Source organism: Bradysia coprophila, assembly GCF_014529535.1.
Source record: "Bradysia coprophila strain Holo2 chromosome X unlocalized genomic scaffold, BU_Bcop_v1 contig_20, whole genome shotgun sequence".
Taxonomy (NCBI): domain Eukaryota; kingdom Metazoa; phylum Arthropoda; class Insecta; order Diptera; family Sciaridae; genus Bradysia; species Bradysia coprophila.
Window position 1 is genome coordinate 388911 of NW_023503307.1, and position 25359 is coordinate 414269.

Here is a 25359-nt window from a genome sequence, read left to right on the forward strand (position 1 = left end):
CTTTAGTTGCGCCCGCTTTGAATCATAGAAAAAGTGTGTCCAAAGAGGGAAAAAGTTTCTCCAGAAGTGATATTATTCTGGAAAGCCAGGAATGGAGCAACAATATCATTGCCAAAATTAACGAAGAATTCGATTGTGACTCCAGCAATGAGACCATTCGGTTACACAGCCAGAACATGTTATCTCGTGAATTGGATTTCGCCGATCATGTCATCACTTACGGTTTCACTATAGTGAAAGTGACTGGCGGAAATACAACGAATCTAGCCAGGATCATATCGTCTAAACAAACCAAAGGTTCCCAGTGCGTCAATGTGACATAGTGAAGCAGCTTAAGTGTAATTTGTGTTCTAGGTCAATTTTTGATTGAAATTCCAATGGTAAATCCACAAAGCCTGTGTGATGAGCTGTACGATTCGAATGATACAACTCAAATCGAATATGAAGACACGTGGAACTGGTGGAACACATTTCGTACAACTGCCGATTTTAGCAGTAAATTGTCGATTGCCTTAGAATTGTCCGCTGACATTCCATCTAAGGTAGAAGTGTCCAGATGGCAGGGTAAGAATTTCTTTTCGGTTTGAGCGAAACAACTTCATTTTCATCCATAGGTGAACCGGTTGGTTGTCTTATTATTCCATCGCAGCTATTTATTCGTAACAATAACAACTATCCTGTCCTAACCCGAGCGCATCAGAATTTGATTATGAGCTTCAAGGAAACCATAAATAGTATGGCTGTGATGGTCAAATGCAACTCCGAAGATGGTAGCTTGCGATACTACTCGGATTATTTGAGAAATTTGTTGTCGAAGAATCCGATTACGGATCCAATGTATGGGTAAGAAACGATTATAAATTAGGGCACTGCCAATGCTAGGTCAATGTTAAATTACTCGATCAAAAATTCAAGCTTTGACGACGTGTTGGAAATTCCATTACAACCGCTGTACGACAATTTGGACAGTTATACTTACGAGGTATTTGAAGCCGATCCGATCAAATACTTGTTCTATCAAAAGGCCATCGAAAGAGCATTGGTGGATCTGGTTGCAGAGAACGAAATTGCTACCAAAACTATTATCTTAATGGTCGTTGGTGCTGGTCGTGGACCGTTGGTGCGTTCATCGTTGAATGCTGCCGCCAAAACGGGACGAAAAATCAAAATTTACGCGATCGAAAAAAATCCGCATGCCATCAACACCTTGCAGTCCTTGATCGATGAATTGTGGAAAGACAAAGACATAGAGCTCATCGCACGAGACATGCGAGACTTTCATCCACCGGAGAAGGCTGACATTTTAGTGTCCGAATTACTGGGTTCGTTTGGCGATAACGAACTGTCACCGGAATGTTTAGACGGTGCACAAAATCTCCTGAAACCGACTGGCGTTAGCATTCCAAGCAAATACACATCGTACATCAATCCCATTATGTCCTCAAAGGTGTACAATCTCATTCGTCGATGTAATGAACGATCGAATTCGCGTGACCGCATCAGCTCGTCGCAAAACCAGTCCGAACACATGTACGTGGTGTACCTGAAGAATGGATTTCACATTGCGAGTCCGCAACCGCTGTTCGAATTTGTTCATCCGAATTGGAGTGAAACCATTGACAATTCTCGGTTTGCAAGTGTTACATTTGAGACGCCAATTGATTGTGTCGTCACTGGATTCGCTGGATATTTTGACACTGGTAAGTCGTTTTGTTTTGTTACTTCGAAATCACAATCGACGATTACTTACTTTTTCAAATTCGAATGGGACACTGAACTTTTGACATTTTTTGTATTTAGATTAAGAATGTTATTGTAAACAAAAAATTGTTCTACACTATTGCCGAATTTTCAAGTTTTTTACTTTTAATTTATATTTCAATTACGACTATGACCCAAATTCAACCCAAAAGCATACCTTTTTCGTGAGAGAATTAAGAAAAAATGACATGAGAAGAAAAGAGAGGCATATATAGAAGTATAGTCTTTTTTATGTTTGAATGATATTTGAAAATCAGAAAACAATTAATTAAAAATATAAATGTTTATAATTTTACGATAGTGTAGAATAATTTTTTGCTTAGAATAATGTTGTCTATCGAAATTATTGAAACTTCAGTCCCCCATTGGGTAAATCATTACAGTTCTATACAAGGACATCATGCTGAGCATTCATCCCGTAACGCACTCTAAGGGTTTAGCCTCATGGTTTCCGGCCTATTTCCCGATAACGGTAGGATAACTTTGTAGGCATTATATCACACAAATATTGATCGAAAATGTCTGCTTAAAGGAACCGATTTTCGTGAAGAAAGGAGAACAAATCACAACGAATTTCTGGAGATGCGTAGCTCCGAACAAAGTGTGGTACGAATGGAGTATGGGTACACCGACTACGACACACATTCACAATCTGAAAGGAATTCATCATGCCATTTATCTTTAGTTGGATTTTTACATTATTTCCCCTTTTTATTTCATCTTTTATCTTATTTTTACTTTGTTTAAGTTTTGAATTCAATTTATCAGCACGTTTCCTTCTCATAGGTTATTACTCATTTGAATGACGTGCATGGAACGTAGTTTAGGTATATTTTTTGTATGAATTAAAAATATGGTAAACAGTAAACATGTTCAAATTAGAGCTGAGAATTATATGTGAACTTAACATGAATATGTAGAATGTTCCAAGAAAAATTCGAAAATTTAAAATTATTTGGCCTAACATTTCGTTTTTTTGTTGAATTTCTATCACATTCATTCATGTCGAGTTCAGTGTGAACATTATAAAGTAAATGCAAAAACGGGTGTAATGGTAGAGTGTTTAGCCCGAAGTCTGTAATACCAAGAACCAATTTCTACGACTCTGACCTTCGATTTCGATTCGAATTTAACTTGACACAAATGTGACCCCAAAAGAAAAATTTATGAAAAACACGCTACAAATTTCTAGGAGAAAACTCAATGGAAACTCAATTCTTAAATTAGGAGTCCAGATCTGCGCGTCATACATATCACGTAATCAATCAATGTGAGTTTTTCTCTGTTAATGCTTAGTTTCCTCTTACCAAAAAAGTAACTGTATGAGAGACAAAATTGAATTTTTTTCAATTTTTTCTTTGTTTATTTGACAGCTTGCTCTCTCACGGAGTACTTTTTGTTGAGTGGAGTGGACACTTAAACGTTGTTCCTAAAGACACTATTTCCATCTACTACTAGGTATTGAACATAGAAATACTTTTTTTGGCAAGGCTGTAAACCTCGCTTTAAACAAGGCTGTTAACTTTACCGAGGTAGCGCATTGTTTCATACAAAAGATTCACCACGCCAGCCATACAAATTCTAAGTGAAGGATGAGCAACACCACATACCCTATTCCATGTGATAGATGGGTAATACACTCTTTTGATTAAACACTATCCAAGTTTGGGTCACTGCACTAACTGAATGAATACTCTGACAAAATCATAACATTGACAAAAGGCACTTTTCGTTGACGGAAGGCGCTTTTCATTTTTCATTTTCCTTTTTTGGTTTTTTTTTATAGTTTTTTCGGGTTTTCCTTCTTTTTGGATTAGTTGCAGTTTGTGTATTTTTGCAGTTTCTAATTTTCTGATTTTGTGTGAATTAGAGTGAATTTTGTGTAAATACGAGTGAATTTTGTAAGTGAGTAAGGTGTGAGTTAATCCGTGTGTGAGCTGGTGGGGTGAGTGAGTTTTAATGAGTTTAGATTTGTTCTGTCCTTGTTTTTGATTTTTCTATTTTTCGGGTTTTTCTATTCAGTCAACGAAGTGCGTTGATTCAGTTTTTTGCTTTGGATGAGTTTTGATTGAAATGAATTTTCTCTTTGTTTTGCTACGTTTTGTGGGTATATTTTCATAGTAGTTTCTCACAAAGTTTCGAAATTTCCATCGAAAGGTGGCAGAACTTTTATTGTAAATTTTCAAATTACTAGTTCAATCAGAAAATTTACTGCTGTCTCGTGTAACGGACCAGTGGAAACGACTGAAGATGGTTAGACCACGATAACCTTTGACCGCCACTGTATCAGGAGGTCGAAACGGCATTTTGTCTCCACTTTCGCTTCACGCGATCCATGGGAAAGGCAAGAGTAATTATGCTCTGTTTGCGTGCACTGTTTGGTTTTTTTGGTGTTTGTTCGTAATGTTGTTCATATTATATAACGTCTACCCTGGAATTAATGTGTTTTCCAGATAAAATAAACTATTGTCGACCAATGGGATTACAAAGTGGCAAATTGGTGAATTTGTTTGTATGGAAAAATGGCGATCTACGTGGCCTCCCCAAAGTTTACAGCATTGGCTTTTAACACACCACCTCTCGTTATCATTATCGTCGCTGCGGTGTGGTGAATTTGGGTATACTTAAAATGGTGTGTTCCCGCGCATCTAGTAACATGGCGACCGGTGGTCAGCGTGACCTTCCCAAAGTTTACAGTCATCAGTTATTTATTGCCAATACCATCATCAGTGACTGAAAACATTATTACAAAGAGGACACAATACATACAAAACTCTGTACCTTAAATGCTGAAACTCAAGCACCGGACAAAGCGAGTGTGTCGTTAAATTCATTTCAATGCTAATGTCAAAATCGTACAAACAGAAATTCGCATTAAAATTCTTCTCTAAAAGACTTCGGTCCTTAATCATTTTTGGATTACTTTCAAACATCCTCGATCAGAAATCAATAAAAACTTGGATTGAAACAAATAAACTAATTAAAAAGATCCGGTCAGGTCGACCTGAAATAGAAATGATTTGTTATCTGACTGGACCCGATTTTTCAGGTCACTATTCAGACTCAGAAACCAATGTTAGGCATGTTCGATAATTCATGGAATGCCCGAGTGCTGTTCATGTACGACATGCTTACTGGTAGGATTCGCGCACCGTCGCTGGTTGAACTTTTCGATTCATATCGCAATAGGCCGATCCAATACAGTTTTCACCGAACGAACGTCTTTCGTCCTCCTTCGCATAGAACCAGCTACGGGTATAATAACAGCACTGCCTAGCATGAACACTGGATTGTTTGTATTGTATGTTATAACTCATATAACGAAAGCAAGTCATCTACATGTATAACAGAAACGCAGTGTCTACTGTGATTTCGTCAGCCTCCAAATATTTTCTATGTTCATGCTAGAAGCAGGACTGTGGTATAATGAACCAGCCGCAGCGACGTGTAGGGAGTTCGAGAGGTTTGCTGACGTATACGACGAGAGTGCTTCTCGTGAGATCTTTCGTCGCAGGATAAATCTTGCATCACAGTGATGTCGCAACAGTGTTTTTGTCAGTTAGATTCAATGTTGCTTTTTACCAATTTTCGTAATCGTTTGACGAATAAATGTTTTCAAATAAAAAAATCATTCGATTGATAAAATGTCTACTATATAGTGTTCAAAGAGAATGTTAAAAAGAGTGTTCACCCATCGACCTCAGATAAATTAACTGGTTTTTTCCTAGTTAAGTGGACTTTTACATACAAATTTTGACGTATCACCCAACGGAACCAGTTAATTTTTCTCTCTTTTACGCTCTTTGAACACTGTATTTCTTAAATTTCGTAAATGTCGATTGATATTGTATCGATTATTTGGAAATTTTGTCATCGATTGATGTGAACATGCCTTACTTAATATCAACATTTTTATTTCTGATCTGATTTGTAAGTTTGTAACCTGAAAAATTATCAGACCAGATTCAACCTTCAACTTGGTCTGCTCTGACCTGAATTTTTCCGATATTGACCCGATGCCATAAACCAAATTCAAATCCACAAATATCAACAACTTCCACAACCACAGCACTACTACTAACATGAACACTGAATTGAATGTTTCAACTGATACAACAAAAACAAGTAATCTATATACGTACAAAGATCATCAGCCTGCGAATACTTTCTATGTTCATGCTAGGAGCAGTGCTGTGGGAGGCTGTAAGCTTCGGGTTGGTCACGCATATCGTCATTTAATCAGATACTCGACGACAATCATCACAGAAGATAAGGTGTGTCACCAGCGTCACCATATACCCTGAAGTTGTCCCTCTAACAACCAGCAAATCATCTCTAGACATCACAACGCAAAGCACCAACTTAAGGAACTGTTACAACAACAGAAGCGATACACCTGTTTTGAAGAAGTCTACGCGATTGACATCGACGGACGTTCAAGATTTAGCGACATCATCGCATTCGATAACAAGTCCAACAACACCTATATCATCGATCCTACAATTAGATACGAAACCAGCGACAGTAACCAAGACTCAAAAATCCAAGCCGAAAAATGCGAAATCTACGAAAAGTGCATTCCCTTTTATGAAGAAAAGTATTTTTCGACCTTCGGTAAACGTAAATGGTCGGTCAAAGGACTCTGGTTCGGGTGCCGCGGCACGGTCGGTTCAAGTGTTGTGCAATTTTTCAAAGACTTTAACTTAGATATCTCTGATTTGTCTCCAATTACGGAGGAAATTTTAGTTCGTACGATTCAGATTATAAAAATCCACATATACGGTGCCTAGTCATTGACGAAAACATTAGTTGAATATCACATTTGTTGTAAATATTTTGTAATTTAATTATTGATAGATATGCTGTGTAGCCTAGCAACCTTCTGTAAGAGGGCAGCACACTTTGTTTGTATTTTTAAAGTCAAATAAAGATCTTTCTTCTTCATTGGAACTGCCCATCAACCAGAAAACATAGTAAATTTCACTTGAGTGAGTTTTGAAAACCCTCCCAAACCGAAATGGAAAATTTACAAAATTGTACAAACGGCACTTCATACCGAACGCAAGAAATGTCATTCAAGCCTCCTAGCGGACAGATCCAGTTGTTAAGAGTTGTCAGAGTTGTTTAATAAAAAATAATAAAAACATTCACACACGGTCTATGTATATATTTACGCATAAAGTGATCGTATACTTGAATGAAATCGACTGTGTTTAGCAAAATAAGTAATTGTGCATTAGTTTATCAATTTGTTTCGAACCGTGCAACAGGAACAATCATTTCGATAAAATGTCATCCGGACTGAAATGCAAAAATTGTGGATCATCTGACATTGAAGTTGATAGTGCTCGCGGTGATGCAGTCTGTACGAATTGTGGTTCAGTCCTGGAGGACAACATTATTGTGTCAGAAGTTCAATTCGAAGAAGCTGGTCATGGCACCGCTAGTGCCGTCGGTCAATTCGTATCGGCAGATTCGAAGGGTGGTGCAACAGGATACGGTAAATTTCATGTCGGTATGGGAACTGAGTCACGGGAGGTAACGTTACGCAAGGCAAGACAAGGAATCACACATTTGAGTCATCAGTTGCATCTGAATAACCATTGCATCGAAACGGCATGTAATTTCTTTAAAATGGCTTTAATGAGACATTTGACCCGAGGTCGGAAAAACACTCACACTTATGCTGCCTGCGTTTATATCACCTGCCGAACAGAAGGAACATGCCATCTGCTAATCGATATCAGTGACGTTCTACAAATATGCTGCTACGAGCTAGGACGAACTTACCTGAAACTGTCACAGGCACTTTGTATAAACATACCTTCCATCGGTAAGTACATAACCCAATGCCCACTTCGACTTCTTTGCTGACATATTTACTCCCCAAAACAGATCCCTGTCTCTACATAATGCGATTCGCAAACAAAATGGAACTAGGCGAAAAAACGCACGAAGTATCGATGACAGCACAACGTCTTGTCCAACGTATGATGAAAGACTCCATCCATTCTGGTCGTCGGCCATCGGGTTTATGTGGTGCTGCATTGCTTATAGCAGCTCGAATGCACGATTACAGTAGAACGCCCATGGACATTGTACGAATTGTAAAGATTCACGAATCGACACTGCGAAAGCGGCTGATTGAATTCGGCGACACCCCGAGCAGTTTGTTAACATTGGACGAATTTATGGCCGTCGATTTGGAAGCCGAACAGGATCCACCAGCATTCAAAGCGGCCCGGAAACGAGACAGAGAGCGATTGCAGAAATTGAACGAACAACATGAGGCTGAATTTAGCGATTTGCAGATGGAAATCGATTCGCATTTGGAAAAGGAATTAAAGAATAAACGAAAGCGTCGATTCGATCCGATCGATGCGGTCGAAAATGATGAGACTGACGTATTTATAAGAGAATCGACCATGGATGTTATCAATGAATGTTTAGCTGATGCTGAAGATGTCGATGATCCGGATGATCCAGCAGAAGGATCAAAAGATCGAACTTTGCCAACCGGCTTGAAGCCAGATCTAGCTGCACTGTGTCTGCCAAATCTGAAGGACGAAACAGCATCTGAGCGAAATGTGAATTCAGACACAATTTTCGAAGGCTGCGAACTGGATTTGGAAGGATTGGATGATGAAGAGATAAACGGGTATATTATGACTGAGACAGAAGCTAAGTACAAGGATGTTATGTGGAATCGTTTGAATGCTGAATATTTGAAAGAGGCTAAGGCGAAGGAGGAAAAATTGGCAAAGGAAAAGGAAGAAGGCAAACCGGAAAAGAAGCGTCGAAGAAACTCTCGGAAAAAGAATATTGGTCCATCGAACACTGCCGGCGAAGCAATTGAAAAAATGTTGCAAGAGAAGAAAATCTCAAACAAAATCAATTACGACATCCTTAAAACGTTAACGGAACCGAAGAGTGTTAGTACCGAGCCATCGTCCACCAACGAGGAAGTATCGGTACCGGAAGATGATGTAGCAAATAGTTTATTGGGAAGGTTTGTCTTTACAGGTGGTCGTTCGGTTCGTCGGTTTGTTTATTTTATTTTTATTATTATTTTATAGATCTGAGAAGCCTAAAATCGAACAAAAGCCTTACACGTCCATATCATGGAAACCGAAAGTAGCTCCAGTGGGATTACCAGTAGCAGAAACAGTCACAGAGTCTACTGAGAAAATTGTCGAAACAGCTCCGATAGAAAACGGTGAGTAAATTGGATTAAATTGGAAATTTCTCAAATTTTGATCGAATTGATTCTTTTCAGACGATGCTGATGACTTTGAAGACGAAGTAGAACCAGAACCAGAGCCCGAACATTCTTCATTGGTGAACATGTTGTATAACAATGATGGTGATGGGGATGATTACTTTGCTTATGATGAAGATGCATATTAATCACGTGTATTTTGTGTGATCAGAGTCGTTTTTTTAATGTTAATTTATTACAATCTTCGATTAAACGTATCGAATTTGATAGCCCTGTATTTGTTTATACGTTTTATACGATCGTTCCGACAACAGTCACTTATCTAAATTTATCTTAGGATCGGTTCATTGATGTGATTTATTACTGGCGCTCGTGAAATAGTTTGGTCCATTGCTTGTCCTGTTGTGGAAAGGTATCGCATTTAGCTGTTCTTTCGGTTGCTACCTGCTATCAAACATTTTTAATTCCGTGTACATGAACCTTACGTTTTTTAACATTTTTAGACCCGTACGAAGTACTGGGGTCTTATAGGTTTACGCATACGTTTGTAACACGTCGAATTGGACTCTCTGAGTAAAAAGAAACCTATAGTGGTTGTCCATAGATGCTATGCTAAATGACCTCTCTCGAGCTGGGACCCAATAAATGCTTTAGGGTTTTTCGAAGATATCTGCGGACATTTAAACACAACACTTGTAAATGATACGTCAAATGAAAGGTATTTACAAAAATAAAAGTTTATGGACCGACTCGTGAGTTAGAGCCCGACTCGTGAGTTAGAGCCCTTGATGTCAACCAGTTACAGGAGGCCAAGCAGTTTTTGCATGTAGGGCGGCCAAATTTGAACATATTTCGTCTACTTTCGCTTTATTAGATAGGTATTGACCGTACCAATCAGGGAAAAAACGTTTATGAAATTCGGTTCACCAGAGCGCGAGCTAGGTCTCTTGGAGTGAGCTCATATCCGGCTTCAGGCGTACCATATATGGACATCAATATACATCTATATAGAAAGTAAAGTCATAATTTATAGTGAAATATAGGTAAATATGGCGTTATACAGCGCTTCATATAGGAATTTATTAAATTTTACTTCGTACGGGGCCTCCGGCAATTTCTTTATGCATGACAAGGCAAAGAATGGGTAATGTAAGTGATTTTAGGGTTCATAGCTTTTCAGCAGAGAAGAGAATGAAGTGAGGGAGATGATGAGTTTCATATTAAAGACTTTTGATACGAATAGGTACCCGTACGAAACGGGTGGTGTTGGTATGTTTTTTTGTTTCATTATCTTTACCATGAAAGCTTGGACTACATTGAATTTAAAAATATTAATGTAATAAATGATGATATGATGATAACTTATTGACTCATTTCATCAAGATCATCATATCATCAGATGAGGTGAGGTAGGGCCCGAGAAGTGAACACCGGTTGGGGAATCTCGCACACCATGAATTTGTGTGGTGTGCGAGACTACCCTACCCGTGAAAGGCTACTCGGCCCTAAGTATATTTGCACGAACTGAATTCTAAGAGAAACTATTGGAATGACTGTTTAGGACGAATAGTCTCCTAATAATGCTAGTTGTCCGTAAAATTTAGAAAACTCATTGACTATTTCATGTGTTTCATCAATGTAAATTTGAGTTTTATTCGCTTAGGTCGTATCAAATTCGTACTCATATTGCTTTAGCACGTACAATACTAGATACTACGTACAACATGTAGTTTGTGTGAGTTTCGAAATTTATTTATTTTTATTTGTAGTTCTCGTCAAAAAAATATTGTCATTATAAGTATTTTCATGAAAAGGAGATAACTTTGGCAAAACGTTTTATTAATCCAACGCACTTCAAGCAAAAGTGATCATAGATCAAAGTCGACAACTGTCAAATAGATTAGACAGATTAGACTGTCAAGTTTCAGTACAATACTTAGAGTACCACTAATGCTTGAAATGCGTTGGTACCCCTCATGCCTGAAGTACGTTGGTTCATCTTAAGATTCCGCAATACCAAAAAATAGCGATGATTGAAAGGAATTATATCCATCATTTGCTTACGTCCACCATCCATTCGCATTCACATTCAAGAGCATGAGCAAATGCTTCTGAAATAGTTATTTAAGTATCTGTTGTGGAAACACTCACTTCGTTCGGGCTACAACCCGCGAAATTGCCTAAAATATACCGTCCACAACAGATGCGTATGCCACTTTTCATGCTGAGGGCCTAAACTACGAGAAAAATTCCGTAATTTATGACCAAGGCATGAAAAGTATACATTGTAATCATACCACCGACTTTCAAACTTACGTTCACAATTCAAAGCATCGCCATCTACCCGATAGTTGTACGATTGTTCATAGAGTTCGCTTCGTTCGCTGCCTTCACAAACACAAATTTGTTATGTCAATGTTTATTTCGGTGTATTTCAGTCATTGTGTTGTCGCTGTTCTGGACGTTGTATGTCGAGAAAAAAAAAAGATTTTTTTTGGGCAGAGAAATAAAAATTTCAAATTAATCGATAAAATATTCTTATTTCGATTGAATTAAATTGCCGTATTCGATGCAAGTGAATTCATTGAATGAATTTCATTCAAGAGAATGATTCAATGCTGGTCATTTGTGCTAAATAAAAAATCTAAAAAAAATATTTAAAGAAGAAAACGATGAAAAAATATCGTTTTAGTGACGTGCTATATACGCATTGACGTTTGTGCTTTTGTGTAGTGCCATTTAAAAATATAAGTTTTGTTTGGATTTCAATTTCGTAAGAAAAAGGAAGATTAATTTTTTTTTGTATTTTTCATTTACAAATTCTAATAATTTCGTCACGGAGCCCAGCTTATGTTTATGTGTCAGTGTATTCCCAGTGCTTTAAACATATAACTGGTTCAAAATTGCCGAGGACATAGGATCGTTAGAGGATATTAAAACGGAGACCACCATCAATATGGTGAAACGGTGGGTTCAAATTTTATTTATCTTTTCTATTTGTGGCCGTGGAATTAACCGTGATTGTTCGAAAAATTTAACCAAAACTACCAGCCAACAATCGTTGTTGTGCAGCATCAATGGATTTTATTCTTTGTTTATGAGAAACCTTTTTTGTCGAGAGAGAAAAAAGAGCAGACAGACTACAAAATAAACATACATCGTCCTTGTTATGATGAATGAAGTATGGACGTTCATAAATGTGTTTATTTCGTGGTCTTTCGCGTTGCATTCACGTTTTACCCTTATGGTTTACCGTAACGCATACATTATATTCCAGCTAATATTCATATCGAATCGCAACAGCATTTCGAACAAGATTTAATTTCGTTTTTATTGTCGACATTATCAATCTTCTGATCGACAAGTTCAACAATCTTGCACTTGTACATAAAGTGTCGCCTCGATTTAATAACGTATACCTGCGATGAGACTCTTTGTTTACATATTTTATTATAAGCAAACAGTTTAACTACGACGCATTGCCAATCTTTCATTAAACTTTGGTTTTGTTAAGCAAGCACACGTTATAATGTCATACAGTAATATAAACTTCCTGTGTCGGGGTTTGCTTGCTCTTACAATTCAAGACTTCTTTGTGCAAAGCTAAGCTTCGATTTAGGAACTATGTTTGAATGATTGTTGTCGTTGTTGTTGTTGTTGTTGCTGGTATTGTTATTGAAGTGTATATAAATATATGTAGGCAGAGTCTTATTTCGTTTTCGTATTTGAAATGTGAAGGGTGGTTTTCAACATTGAAAATTTTGGGAGTACGCATTTATGAGATCACGACTGTAAGTTGTAGTTTCTTCTGTTTTGTCGAACAAGTTGGTTTTTTGTATTAAATTGTCAATTTGAATTTTGTAATTATAAAGGTAGGGTGGATGGGTTTGACAATATTTCTCAGATCCAAGCCGATATTTCAAGAAATTCTACAAAAATGTCTTGCTTCAGAAATTAAGTCAGGGCCAGAGTTTCTTGTGAAGTCGTTTGTATCCGTTCTGCTTTGCATGCATTCCAATCTGCAATCATTAGAAAAGTGCACAAATAATTTGGTACTCGGGAATCCCTGTCATGTCACAGTACATTACATGCAGTTCTCTCCTTCGTGTCAGGCCTCACAGGTCAAAATAATAATAGTTAGCAGGACGTACGTACGGTGCGAATTAGATATGAACGAAGCGAATTTAAGGCGCATTTACATTGATGAAACACACAAAAAAAATATAATTTATAGTGGGAGCTCAGCAAGTCTATCGCTCTCAAAGTTATCAAGAAAACATTTACTAATCTGCGGGCAATTTGTTGATTATCGTATTCATTGTAATATCATTATCAACATTGTTGTGCATCGGTCAAAACATTTCTGTTGCTTGTAATAGGTCACGTTAAGACATCTTCCAAAGGAAATTAAAGTTTAGGCTGAGATTTAAGCGGTTTGAATTGTTAAATATAAGATCAAGCCAGTCCACCCTATTTGTGTGTATAATAAACGTTGTAGTTCAGTAAACGTTTCACGTAACGTCTTAAAATTATAGCTAACCGTTTCCATAGCAGCAGCAGCAGCACCATTCACCTGCTGTGATTTCTCATTTAATTCCTTACCCGACACAATCTGTTTGTAATCGTTTCTGTACAGTTCTCTCGACAAGAGACTGCGATTTCAAGTCCGAAATTTGGACCGATGCATTTTATTAGTTTTCTGCTGCGGTAACCTTGGACGGTAACGCTCATAATGTCAATATAAAAAATGGTAAATTGTCTGTTTAATTTGATCTATGAAACAGTAACGGACTATTTTCATGTATCCTTCACTGGCAATCCATCGATAGCAAACAATGGTTGTCCATGTCCATTTTAACGAAATGATACAACGATTTGATGATTAAAGAAATATTCACTTCACAATTTGTTGGTGGTAATAACAAGAAGGGGACATTTAATACGGAAATATGACTGTACATTTCAATACAGTTTTTTTTTCTTTATGCACTTTTATGTCTTTCTCCAAAACATTCATTTCTTTCGATGTGAATTACCTTTTTTTGTGTGCAAAAATGAAAAACAGTCGCAGACAATGTTGTAATCTAAAAATAATAACCCGCGTTTATTGAGTAAATGCATCACAAGGTTGTATAGATAAGCCGTAACTGAGAAAAATAATGATATACAAAAAAGTCTCGCTCCTTCGCGAATACTCATACGCAGTATTCAACAATATCAACAATAAAAGACTTTAAATTCATTAACCTTTCATTTTGATTGTCATTAGTTTCAATTATTGCAATTAAAAATGTAAACAGTATTAGTGCAGAAGTCAATGATTTATCTCACTGCCATCTATTCAATTAGGTATGTGGTAAAGCGATAATAATTGTAACAATGGCTTTTCTTTCAACAGCAATTTTTTTCTTTTTATTACATTTTTATATAAAAATTTGAGTTATACATAATGAACTCGGTGAAAATATCGAAAAATGATTTTCATCTGAATAATACGATCTTAATTTACAGTGAGACTGGTGTAGTGCTACAGAGAGCTATGCGAATGAAATATACTCGCGTTCCTCCTTTTTATACGGATTTTTTACAGTTTCGGATACAAAATCTCTGCCTCATTAGTGGATTTTTGCATTTGTAATTTGACTCTAAGAAACTCATTGATTATTTAGGCGGTGGCGAACGACTGTGACTATGGATATATTATGATGTTTTCGACTAGTTAAGGACCTTGTGGGATAAAGGATAAACGAGACATATAGATAGATGTCAAATTAAAGAACTAGTGACAGGGCCGGGCTGGCTACCGAAACATGCTTTTGTGAAATGTAGGAAAAAGTACTTTACGGAAAGATAAGGTGCCAAAAAACATTTTCGATTAATCCGCACCTGACTATTGAAAATTGGAAGGAGTTGTCGCCCAAATATCGGTGAATGTTTACTTTGTCTATTTATTTATTTATTTATCGTATGAACTTGGACAAAAACATATTCGTACAAATTCCTAACACTTAATAAAATTCAATTTCGTTCTAAATTGATCGTCGCATTGATAAAATTCATGCTCTCATTCTCATACGCAGTAGTCCGGGATGTCCTTTCGAAGTTCAGCAACTGGATTACGGGCCATGACTCACCAATATGGTCGGAACGATTGAATCACTTTGATTTCGAACCGGTTTCAATGGCGGAATTTCAGTCTTGGTGTCACAGTTCGGGATGTCCTAATGGAGTTCAGCAACTGGGAGCGACTAATAATTACTCCAATGAAATCGTACTGTTGTCAATGCTAATGGAATTGCTATGCATAATCTTTGCACGGGATCTCCTTTCGGAGTTCAGCAACTTGGTACGGGCAACGATAACCAGTCTGCTAGGGGCGAATGATTTACACTTCGATCTTGAATCCGCTTCAATGTTGAAAGTTTAATAATTGTACCCTAGTCCGGGATGTCCTTTTGAAGTTCAGCAACTAGGTAAATTGATTATTCCACCAATGAAGTCGGATTTCTGATTTGCCAATACCGGTGAGGTGCACCAATGGATGGCGTTTCGATGTGAAGATTTGTCTTTTCGTTGAATTTACCGGGATGTCTTACGAGTCCGGTAGCCAGGCGATGTCTATTGTTTAAGCATTTATAATATGCTTAATGTTGGGCTCCTCGAGCTGACATCATTCAAATGTTTTCCCTTTCTCATCAGTTTTTTCGCTTGTCATTCACCGTTGAGGTTATGTTAATCCACTTCAGTCTATTTTACTGATAGAATCGATAAATTGATCGTGTAAACGCGACACTTCATGTTTATCAAATATACAGCATACGTTGTCTATAAGGTTATTTTACGTGCTGGTCGGTAAATGTAATTTTTTGAGTATATTTTTCGCATTTACCGACCAGAAGCACGTAAAGCACTGTACGTACGAGGTTCCAAATTTTTATTTTGACGAGTGGCGACGTTATGGCCCGACTCGAAGGGGAACTCGGACGTAATGTACTATTACCACCCATCAGACTAATGAGTTGGGGATGTTCATAAATTCTGTATTTCGACGATTTTCCGTCAGTAAATTGAAGTTTTTTTTAACCTATTAAGGCCAGTTCATGGTCGCATATATCGCAAAAATGTATGTGAGTATGAACTGGCCTTAAGGCCAGTTCATGGTCGCATATATCGCAAAAATGGCCAGTTCATACTCACATAAATTTTTGCGATATATGCGACCATGAACTGGCCTTAAAAGGCCAGTTCATACTCACATACATTTTTGCGATATATGCGACCATACTCACATACATTTTTGCGATATATGCGACCATACTCACATACATTTTTGCGATATATGCGACCATACTCACATACATTTTTGCGATATATGCGACCATGAACTGGCCTTAAAAGGCCAGTTCATACTCACATACATTTTTGCGATATATGCGACCATGAACTGGCCTTAAAAGGCCAGTTCATACTCACATACATTTTTGCGATATATGCGACCATGAACTGGCCTTAAAAGGCCAGTTCATACTCACATACATTTTTGCGATATATGCGACCATGAACTGGCCTTAAAAGGCCAGTTCATACTCACATACATTTTTGCGATATATGCGACCATGAACTGGCCTTAAAAGGCCAGTTCATACTCACATACATTTTTGCGATATATGCGACCATGAACTGGCCTTAAAAGGCCAGTTCATACTCACATACATTTTTGCGATATATGCGACCATGAACTGGCCTTAAAAGGCCAGTTCATACTCACATACATTTTTGCGATATATGCGACCATGAACTGGCCTTAAAAGGCCAGTTCATACTCACATACATTTTTGCGATATATGCGACCATGAACTGGCCTTAAAAGGCCAGTTCATACTCACATACATTTTTGCGATATATGCGACCATGAACTGGCCTTAAAAGGCCAGTTCATACTCACATACATTTTTGCGATATATGCGACCATGAACTGGCCTTAAAAGGCCAGTTCATACTCACATACATTTTTGCGATATATGCGACCATGAACTGGCCTTAAAAGGCCAGTTCATACTCACATACATTTTTGCGATATATGCGACCATGAACTGGCCTTAAAAGGCCAGTTCATACTCACATACATTTTTGCGATATATGCGACCATGAACTGGCCTTAAAAGGCCAGTTCATACTCACATACATTTTTGCGATATATGCGACCATGAACTGGCCTTAAAAGGCCAGTTCATACTCACATACATTTTTGCGATATATGCGACCATGAACTGGCCTTAAAAGGCCAGTTCATACTCACATACATTTTTGCGATATATGCGACCATGAACTGGCCTTAAAAGGCCAGTTCATACTCACATACATTTTTGCGATATATGCGACCATGAACTGGCCTTAAAAGGCCAGTTCATACTCACATACATTTTTGCGATATATGCGACCATGAACTGGCCTTAAAAGGCCAGTTCATACTCACATACATTTTTGCGATATATGCGACCATGAACTGGCCTTAAAAGGCCAGTTCATACTCACATACATTTTTGCGATATATGCGACCATGAACTGGCCTTAAAAGGCCAGTTCATACTCACATACATTTTTGCGATATATGCGACCATGAACTGGCCTTAAAAGGCCAGTTCATACTCACATACATTTTTGCGATATATGCGACCATGAACTGGCCTTAAAAGGCCAGTTCATACTCACATACATTTTTGCGATATATGCGACCATGAACTGGCCTTAAAAGGCCAGTTCATACTCACATACATTTTTGCGATATATGCGACCATGAACTGGCCTTAAAAGGCCAGTTCATACTCACATACATTTTTGCGATATATGCGACCATGAACTGGCCTTAAAAGGCCAGTTCATACTCACATACATTTTTGCGATATATGCGACCATGAACTGGCCTTAAAAGGCAGTTCATACTCACATACATTTTTGCGATATATGCGACCATGAACTGGCCTTAAAAGGCCAGTTCATACTCACATACATTTTTGCGATATATGCGACCATGAACTGGCCTTAAAAGGCCAGTTCATACTCACATACATTTTTGCGATATATGCGACCATGAACTGGCCTTAAAAGGCCAGTTCATACTCACATACATTTTTGCGATATATGCGACCATGAACTGGCCTTAAAAGGCCAGTTCATACTCACATACATTTTTGCGATATATGCGACCATGAACTGGCCTTAAAAGGCCAGTTCATACTCACATACATTTTTGCGATATATGCGACCATGAACTGGCCTTAAAAGGCCAGTTCATACTCACATACATTTTTGCGATATATGCGACCATGAACTGGCCTTAAAAGGCCAGTTCATACTCACATACATTTTTGCGATATATGCGACCATGAACTGGCCTTAAAAGGCCAGTTCATACTCACATACATTTTTGCGATATATGCGACCATGAACTGGCCTTAAAAGGCCAGTTCATACTCACATACATTTTTGCGATATATGCGACCATGAACTGGCCTTAAAAGGCCAGTTCATACTCACATACATTTTTGCGATATATGCGACCATGAACTGGCCTTAAAAGGCCAGTTCATACTCACATACATTTTTGCGATATATGCGACCATGAACTGGCCTTAAAAGGCCAGTTCATACTCACATACATTTTTGCGATATATGCGACCATGAACTGGCCTTAAAAGGCCAGTTCATACTCACATACATTTTTGCGATATATGCGACCATGAACTGGCCTTAAAAGGCCAGTTCATACTCACATACATTTTTGCGATATATGCGACCATGAACTGGCCTTAAAAGGCCAGTTCATACTCACATACATTTTTGCGATATATGCGACCATGAACTGGCCTTAAAAGGCCAGTTCATACTCACATACATTTTTGCGATATATGCGACCATGAACTGGCCTTAAAAGGCCAGTTCATACTCACATACATTTTTGCGATATATGCGACCATGAACTGGCCTTAAAAGGCCAGTTCATACTCACATACATTTTTGCGATATATGCGACCATGAACTGGCCTTAAAAGGCCAGTTCATACTCACATACATTTTTGCGATATATGCGACCATGAACTGGCCTTAAAAGGCCAGTTCATACTCACATACATTTTTGCGATATATGCGACCATGAACTGGCCTTAAAAGGCCAGTTCATACTCACATACATTTTTGCGATATATGCGACCATGAACTGGCCTTAAAAGGCCAGTTCATACTCACATACATTTTTGCGATATATGCGACCATGAACTGGCCTTAAAAGGCCAGTTCATACTCACATACATTTTTGCGATATATGCGACCATGAACTGGCCTTAAAAGGCCAGTTCATACTCACATACATTTTTGCGATATATGCGACCATGAACTGGCCTTAAAAGGCCAGTTCATACTCACATACATTTTTGCGATATATGCGACCATGAACTGGCCTTAAAAGGCCAGTTCATACTCACATACATTTTTGCGATATATGCGACCATGAACTGGCCTTAAAAGGCCAGTTCATACTCACATACATTTTTGCGATATATGCGACCATGAACTGGCCTTAAAACCCCTAAAAAGACAATCTGTGAGTATCGGAAATGAACAGAAAATCTTCATGAAATGTTTTGAACAGAATGTCAAAAGGGAAGATGCTAGGAAGTTTGTACACTTTATCAATCGGATATGATTGTCGATACTTTATTAAAACTTAAAGTTAATATAAAAAACGTCGGGTCATGTTCTAACATCCGTGGTAAAATTAAAATTGTAAAAAAAAAACTTGCAACTCAAAAGCTTACCGGATCAAATCGGCTCAAAATTTTACACGTTGTTGTTCCGAGTTGTTGCGGTATTATTTATAACTTTTGAATTTTAAACCCAAATTGATGAGTTGACAAAATCGGTTTTCCAATCATAGTTTCTAAATGCATACTTGCTACCTACGTTTTTATAACTACAACAAAATTGATTGAGTTTTATTTTGACTATACAATGTACAATCTAACTATAGATATTACGAGGCCCAAAACAACCAAAACATTTGTAATTTCCTATTGTTGAATTTTAAAGTTTTTTTTTCTTCGAAAAATTGATTGTCAATAGATTTTTGTCATTATTTTCAATCTACAACAGGAATCAACTTTAATTGTCGCCCTTGGCTTTTTTTTATTCATATGCAATAAAAAAAATGAGCCACGGTATTACCCACAGCTGACTGGAAGTTTATACTCGCGTTACCATACTCACAATTGCTTTAATAAATTTTTTATTGGCGGAGAAAGTACCTCACACAAATGAAAACAAATGACAAATAGTTTAAAAGTCACGCAAATAAATATAAAATAGTCGGAACCACCGTTTCAGCTGTCCATGGCTATGTTTTTATATAGAAAATTGAAGTGTCACTTTTTATCTGCTTCAATCATGAATCCTACCACACACACATGTCTGTGTGTAATAATAATAATCACGCTCGATCGACCATTTGAGGTAATTCTTAATTGCAATAATAAATTTTTATGTTGATCTTATTAAAGAACGACAACAGCAAAATATACTCTATAACCACCTCTACTTCTAATGTTGTTGCTGCTGCTATTATTTCTATTCTTTCAACATTCTTTTTAATATGAAAAGGTCATCACATCATTGACACAAAATATGGTTATGCTATAATTGCAAAACTAGTTTCCTCCTCAAATAAATATTATACAAAAAAATACACACGGTCTGCGGCTATACAACACAAAATTGTTTAATAAGAAAAAAAAACTTTTTTTTTATGAATATGTATACGTTCATTATCAAACTTATTGATAATTCGGAATTTGAGAATTAAATACATTCCATTCACACCGAAGTTATGGTTTTTATCACAGAATTCCAATACATTGGAAAAGAGAAGAATATTGTGTGTAGACTCTACACTACGCTGTAGAGAGTCGGATTTATTCTTGATGATCGATATTATACGTGCATGACGAGATTTATTTTACATAGATGGAATATAAGAAAATAATATAAAAAAAGAAACAAAAAAGAAGTGGTGTGAGACGTGCTAGCATAATTTCTGATGATTTTGGTCAAAGAGAAATAATAATAAAAATTGAGAAAGAGCATTTTGGAACCAATAACACAAAAACGTATACGAACATTTGAAAATTGAGAAGCAAAGCGTACCAAAGTGATATCGAAATATAAACACAATGTCGTAGATCAAATGGGAACTCTTAAATGCAAATAAATTGTTGTAAAAATAAATTTGAAAACGTTCACATAAAAGAACTTCATTTTCTGTGTGGTAAAGTAGAAACGTCAAGGTTCCATGTCTTTTCAAATTATCATTCACATGCGCTGTTCGACCATACTAGATTCTATGAACATTGTACACGCAGTGAGGTTTTTATATTCATCTGAGCTAATATTTGCATTTCTATATTTCAAATCCTAATTGCGCTACAAGTTGGAAGGAAATTGATTACGTTTTTTTCCCTCTTCTCTCTGTCTGATATTGATTGATTTTGTCGGAACAAAAATGATTGTATTACAATTCAATTAGTGTGAATCGTGGTGTAAAAAAGAAACTTTTTTTAACGTCACTTATTCCATCGTATAAACGTGATTCTATGAACTTCTATGTAATTATGAAAAAAAGTAATTTTTACGAAAGTTTTTAATTAATTTAAGCAACTAAAATTAGACTGATACCAGACATTTTATTGAAATAGTGTCAAACAAGCAAAACGAATTTTTCGTAGCACAAAAAAAAAGAAACTTTTTTGACCTTGAATTATTATTTTTCTTTGCTGGAAATTGCTTCGTATTATATTGGTTGCAAAAATTTTCTCAGTACATGCACACAGTCTATAATAAGTTATTCGATTTACAGTATTTAATATGATGAAACTGATGTACAAAGATTGTATCGGTTATATGTTTGACCCTTGAGGAAATCGAAAATTTTTGGCTGCTTATGTAAGCGAAATGAATTTTTCACAGTACCATTCCTCTCCTCAACGGAAACTTAGAATGTTTTTGTTCCGAAAATAATAAATAAATTTTCGGAACAAAAACATTCTTGTGTGCGGCGTGCTTAACCCTATTTTCTCTACTCAAAAGGCTATGAAAAAATGGCTGATGACGATTCGGGGCAGAAAATTTCTACTGTCCATTTCCATTTTCTTGTCATTTTGTTTTTGTTTTTAAAAATGGTTTTATGACGAATCGAAGGTTTATTTCGTGGAGAAAAACTGTTAATCACACTACGGAGACATACAAATGTTGCGTTCACCTCGAAGAAAAAGAGGAAACTCCAACTGGAGCGATTCGCGGCACTCCCATCCGTAAACAACGAACTATTAAACCCATGATAAAAGTAGTAAAGTTTTCTCAGCTGCCTTGTGGCCCGAAAACATCCTCGAAATGAAATTTCCAACATTTTTCCCCAGGTTAGCAATAGTTAATTATCGCACACGATGTTTGTACATTGGCATACGATCTGAATGTATTGGCTAATGCGATAAAGCTAATGCGATAAAACACCTTACCCCGCGCAAGTAATCATATAAATCATATACGCACATGTCTCGTATGGTACTATAAGAGGGAAGAAAAAAGAAAATTCCAATAAGAGCGACGTGTTACGCACAAAGATGAGAGAGGTGCTCCAGAGGTGAGCACAACGTCTTTCATATGATCAAAGTGTGTTTATGATTGACCGTTTTTCTCCACGAAACCAAAACGTCAATTTGTTAGACAATTTTCCAAAGGTGACAGTTGAATCAAAGGTGACAGTTAGGAGTAGAAAATTTGTACTTTCTCACCTGTGAAAAAGAGAGAGAGGAAAGTAGATATTTTCTCTCCCGAACTGTCATCTGACAAAGCGTCAACAAATCTTCATTTTCTGATGGCCATTCGAATGAAGCTCATTCCAATTTTATTATTTTAAGAAGCAGTGGGTCAGGCATATCTTTAGTAATCTCTAATAATTCTTCCCTTCTTCAATAACAGCAATATTTCTCTCACCAAACACACTGTAAGCTGACACTTCTAGCATATCTGAAATCAAATGGCCAAATGGCTAATACGACTCGCTCCCAAAAAATCAAAATATGTTTTGTTGAGAATGGGTTGTTCTAAAGTTACCCCGACCAGAAACTTAGTAAAGAAGTCCTATGCAAATTGCAAAAGTTCTATAAATCTGAATTGAAACTTGCCAGAAGCGTAACTTTTCTTAAAAGCGACACTGCTAAAATTTTCTTAGAGCTTCGCAAATTATGCATTCGTCTTTGTTCAGTTTAATTATGTAAAATAGATTTTCTACATGCTGCTGTTACGCTGCTTCAGTTAACTATTTCAAATTAACACACATAATTCGCCTTTACCACATATGTATACCACACCCAGCAATAATAAATAAGTTTAAATTTCAGCTTGGAATTTACATTCACATTTTCAGTTATGGTCATTCGAAAAAATTAATTAATTAAATAAATATTATACCAACTGCCAACTGCCACAAACGATCCACTCAAACAATAATCCAAATCATACAACTATATAGTTTGATTTAATGAAGCCGAACCAGTTGATTTGAATTGACATAAATTATCCTCCTATAAATTGGAGCATAAAACTCAAATTTGCTCATCATCATATCATAAATAATCCTCTGAAAATCGATAAACCACCAAACATCATACCGAAAAGATATACATATACACACGTATATCGAACTAATGGTTCCATGTTCCTGCCGCCTACAACTAACTAATGTTCTTGCTCACAATTTTTTTTATACATTTCATTTTGCTCGATACCACCACACGACAGCTTCATGCATATAACATCCATCTATATTCAGTAAAATAGTTACAGCTTCATACATTTTCTATATGTAGTACAGTGTGGTGCGTTTTTTTTTTCTTTCCTATAATAGTTACTTATACCTGGGTGGGTTGGGTATCGATATATTTTTTTTCTGTTGTATACAATCATGTACCCATGGAAAAACGTTAACGACGACGCGATATAACATTTAAGATATAACTATAATAAAAAATAATTGACGAGTCCTTGAATAAAGAATTTTTTTTTTGTGTTTGTTACGGAGAGATGTTAGGCAAGGGTACCATTCTATCACCATGGGATTTCGGTACAAAAAAAAGAATAAAATAAAATTCATTAATGTATTTGTGTAAAAGGAGATATTTTGTAATATAGTCAATAAGTAAAGTGACCTTTTTGATATACAATTGGAAATTTTAAATATTTTAGAGGGAAGTTTTCCTGTTCTTTTTTTATTATTTTTCTTGTATGCTTTGTTTAAAATCCCTTTAGTGACATCATGAATATTTAGACCGAGACGTATCCTCTGAAGATTTATTTCAAATAGAGTTGATAAACATCTGTAGTACTGTAATACCGTAGTATTCATTCTAGTCTCGTTTCGGTAATACTTACAATCCTACTTTCATTATCATTTCATATTTGAAATCCATTTTCCGTTCCTAGTGGCAGATCCAAGCCGATCCAAGACTAAGAACTCTTGAACGATCTGAATGAACCATCAAAGGATTTTGTAAAGAATGATTTCATCGTTTATCAATTGTGACAGTTGGGATCAAATGCCGGTCTATTTCATCTGTCAAAGTGACGTTTTAAACGTCAAACCAAAAATTTTTAGCCAAATAATTACAAAATCGTTAATTTTTCTATACGTCTCTTCCACTGATAGAATTGAGGAAAAATAGGCGACTCCTTAACTATTTGGCAGAAAAATGTTGGTTTGACGTTTGAAACGTCACTTTGACAGATGGAATAGACCGAATTTTGATCCCAACTGTCACTTGTCTTCTCTAGCCGACTAGCATTTTCAGGTTTAGTCAGAATGAATTCAACGAAAAACATTCTACTTTCAACAACTTCGATATAATCCTTATATATGGGATTCTATATCGCGTTACAATACTCCAATACTTCCTGTCGGCTTCTCATCAAGAACTTGTATCCACACCTGAAGATGAGTCCAAACATTTGTTAGATTGTAGTTTTATAGATTTATTTAAGTTTGATATATTGACCACTCATCCTTTGCAACCAATTTTGATTTTGACAGAATTTCTTAAGAATATTGCATCTCTTACCCTACTTTACTTATTGAATAAAACTTCTTTGACTGTGTTCTCAACAGAATCTACTACTTCGCAGGTTTTTATATTTTTATTGCTAAATCCATAAAAAGAACTGTTGATTTCTGTCATCATTCTCAATGAGAGATAACCGAACTGCTGTTTAAAAAGGTTACGCATATCCGTCACCATCTATCCTTTCTTTCGGATATCACATTTTTTCGAGTTACATTT

At 36.6% G+C, this 25359-nt stretch overlaps 3 protein-coding genes and 1 long non-coding RNA gene across 4 annotated transcripts in view; all 4 read left to right on the top strand.

Annotated features, from left to right (window-relative positions):
- LOC119068711 (protein arginine N-methyltransferase 5-like) overlaps positions 1-2727 on the top strand; it is a 3040-nt gene extending 313 nt beyond the window's left edge. Inside the window, exons 2-7 of the mRNA XM_037172400.1 lie at positions 1-297; positions 355-564; positions 615-843; positions 916-1700; positions 2145-2233; positions 2294-2727. Of these exons, the coding sequence (XP_037028295.1) occupies positions 1-297; positions 355-564; positions 615-843; positions 916-1700; positions 2145-2233; positions 2294-2446 (1763 nt within the window). The 3' untranslated portion in view covers positions 2447-2727. The remainder of the gene's footprint in view (positions 298-354; positions 565-614; positions 844-915; positions 1701-2144; positions 2234-2293) is intronic.
- LOC119068713 overlaps positions 1-4145 on the top strand; it is a 24285-nt gene extending 20140 nt beyond the window's left edge. Inside the window, exon 3 of the long non-coding RNA XR_005086210.1 lies at positions 3806-4145. This is a non-coding gene — a long non-coding RNA (uncharacterized LOC119068713). The remainder of the gene's footprint in view (positions 1-3805) is intronic.
- A 2608-nt stretch (positions 4146-6753) lies between these two features.
- On the top strand, positions 6754-9250 carry LOC119068714 (transcription factor IIIB 90 kDa subunit). Its single transcript, XM_037172403.1, has 4 exons — positions 6754-7594; positions 7657-8770; positions 8838-8977; positions 9038-9250. Exons 1-4 carry the CDS (start codon positions 7051-7053, stop codon positions 9166-9168), a joined length of 1929 nt encoding a protein of 642 aa, XP_037028298.1. The 5' UTR covers positions 6754-7050; the 3' UTR covers positions 9169-9250.
- Positions 9251-11421: 2171 nt separating this feature from the next.
- Positions 11422-25359, top strand: part of LOC119068716 (protein pellino) — a 60588-nt gene continuing 46650 nt past the window's right edge. Inside the window, exon 1 of the mRNA XM_037172406.1 lies at positions 11422-11947. Within this exon, the coding sequence (XP_037028301.1) occupies positions 11937-11947 (11 nt within the window). The 5' untranslated portion in view covers positions 11422-11936. The remainder of the gene's footprint in view (positions 11948-25359) is intronic.

What these genes read in the sequence shown, in the direction of transcription:
- LOC119068714 (XM_037172403.1), top strand. Translation starts at nt 7,051, where the DNA reads ATGTCATCCGGACTGAAATGCAAAAATTGTGGATCATCTGACATTGAA. An exon ending in GCAAATAGTTTATTGGGAAG is followed by an intron (nt 8,771 to 8,837) that starts GTTTGTCTTTAC and finishes ATTATTTTATAG; the next exon opens with ATCTGAGAAGCCTAAAATCG. An exon ending in AACAGCTCCGATAGAAAACG is followed by an intron (nt 8,978 to 9,037) that starts GTGAGTAAATTG and finishes GATTCTTTTCAG; the next exon opens with ACGATGCTGATGACTTTGAA.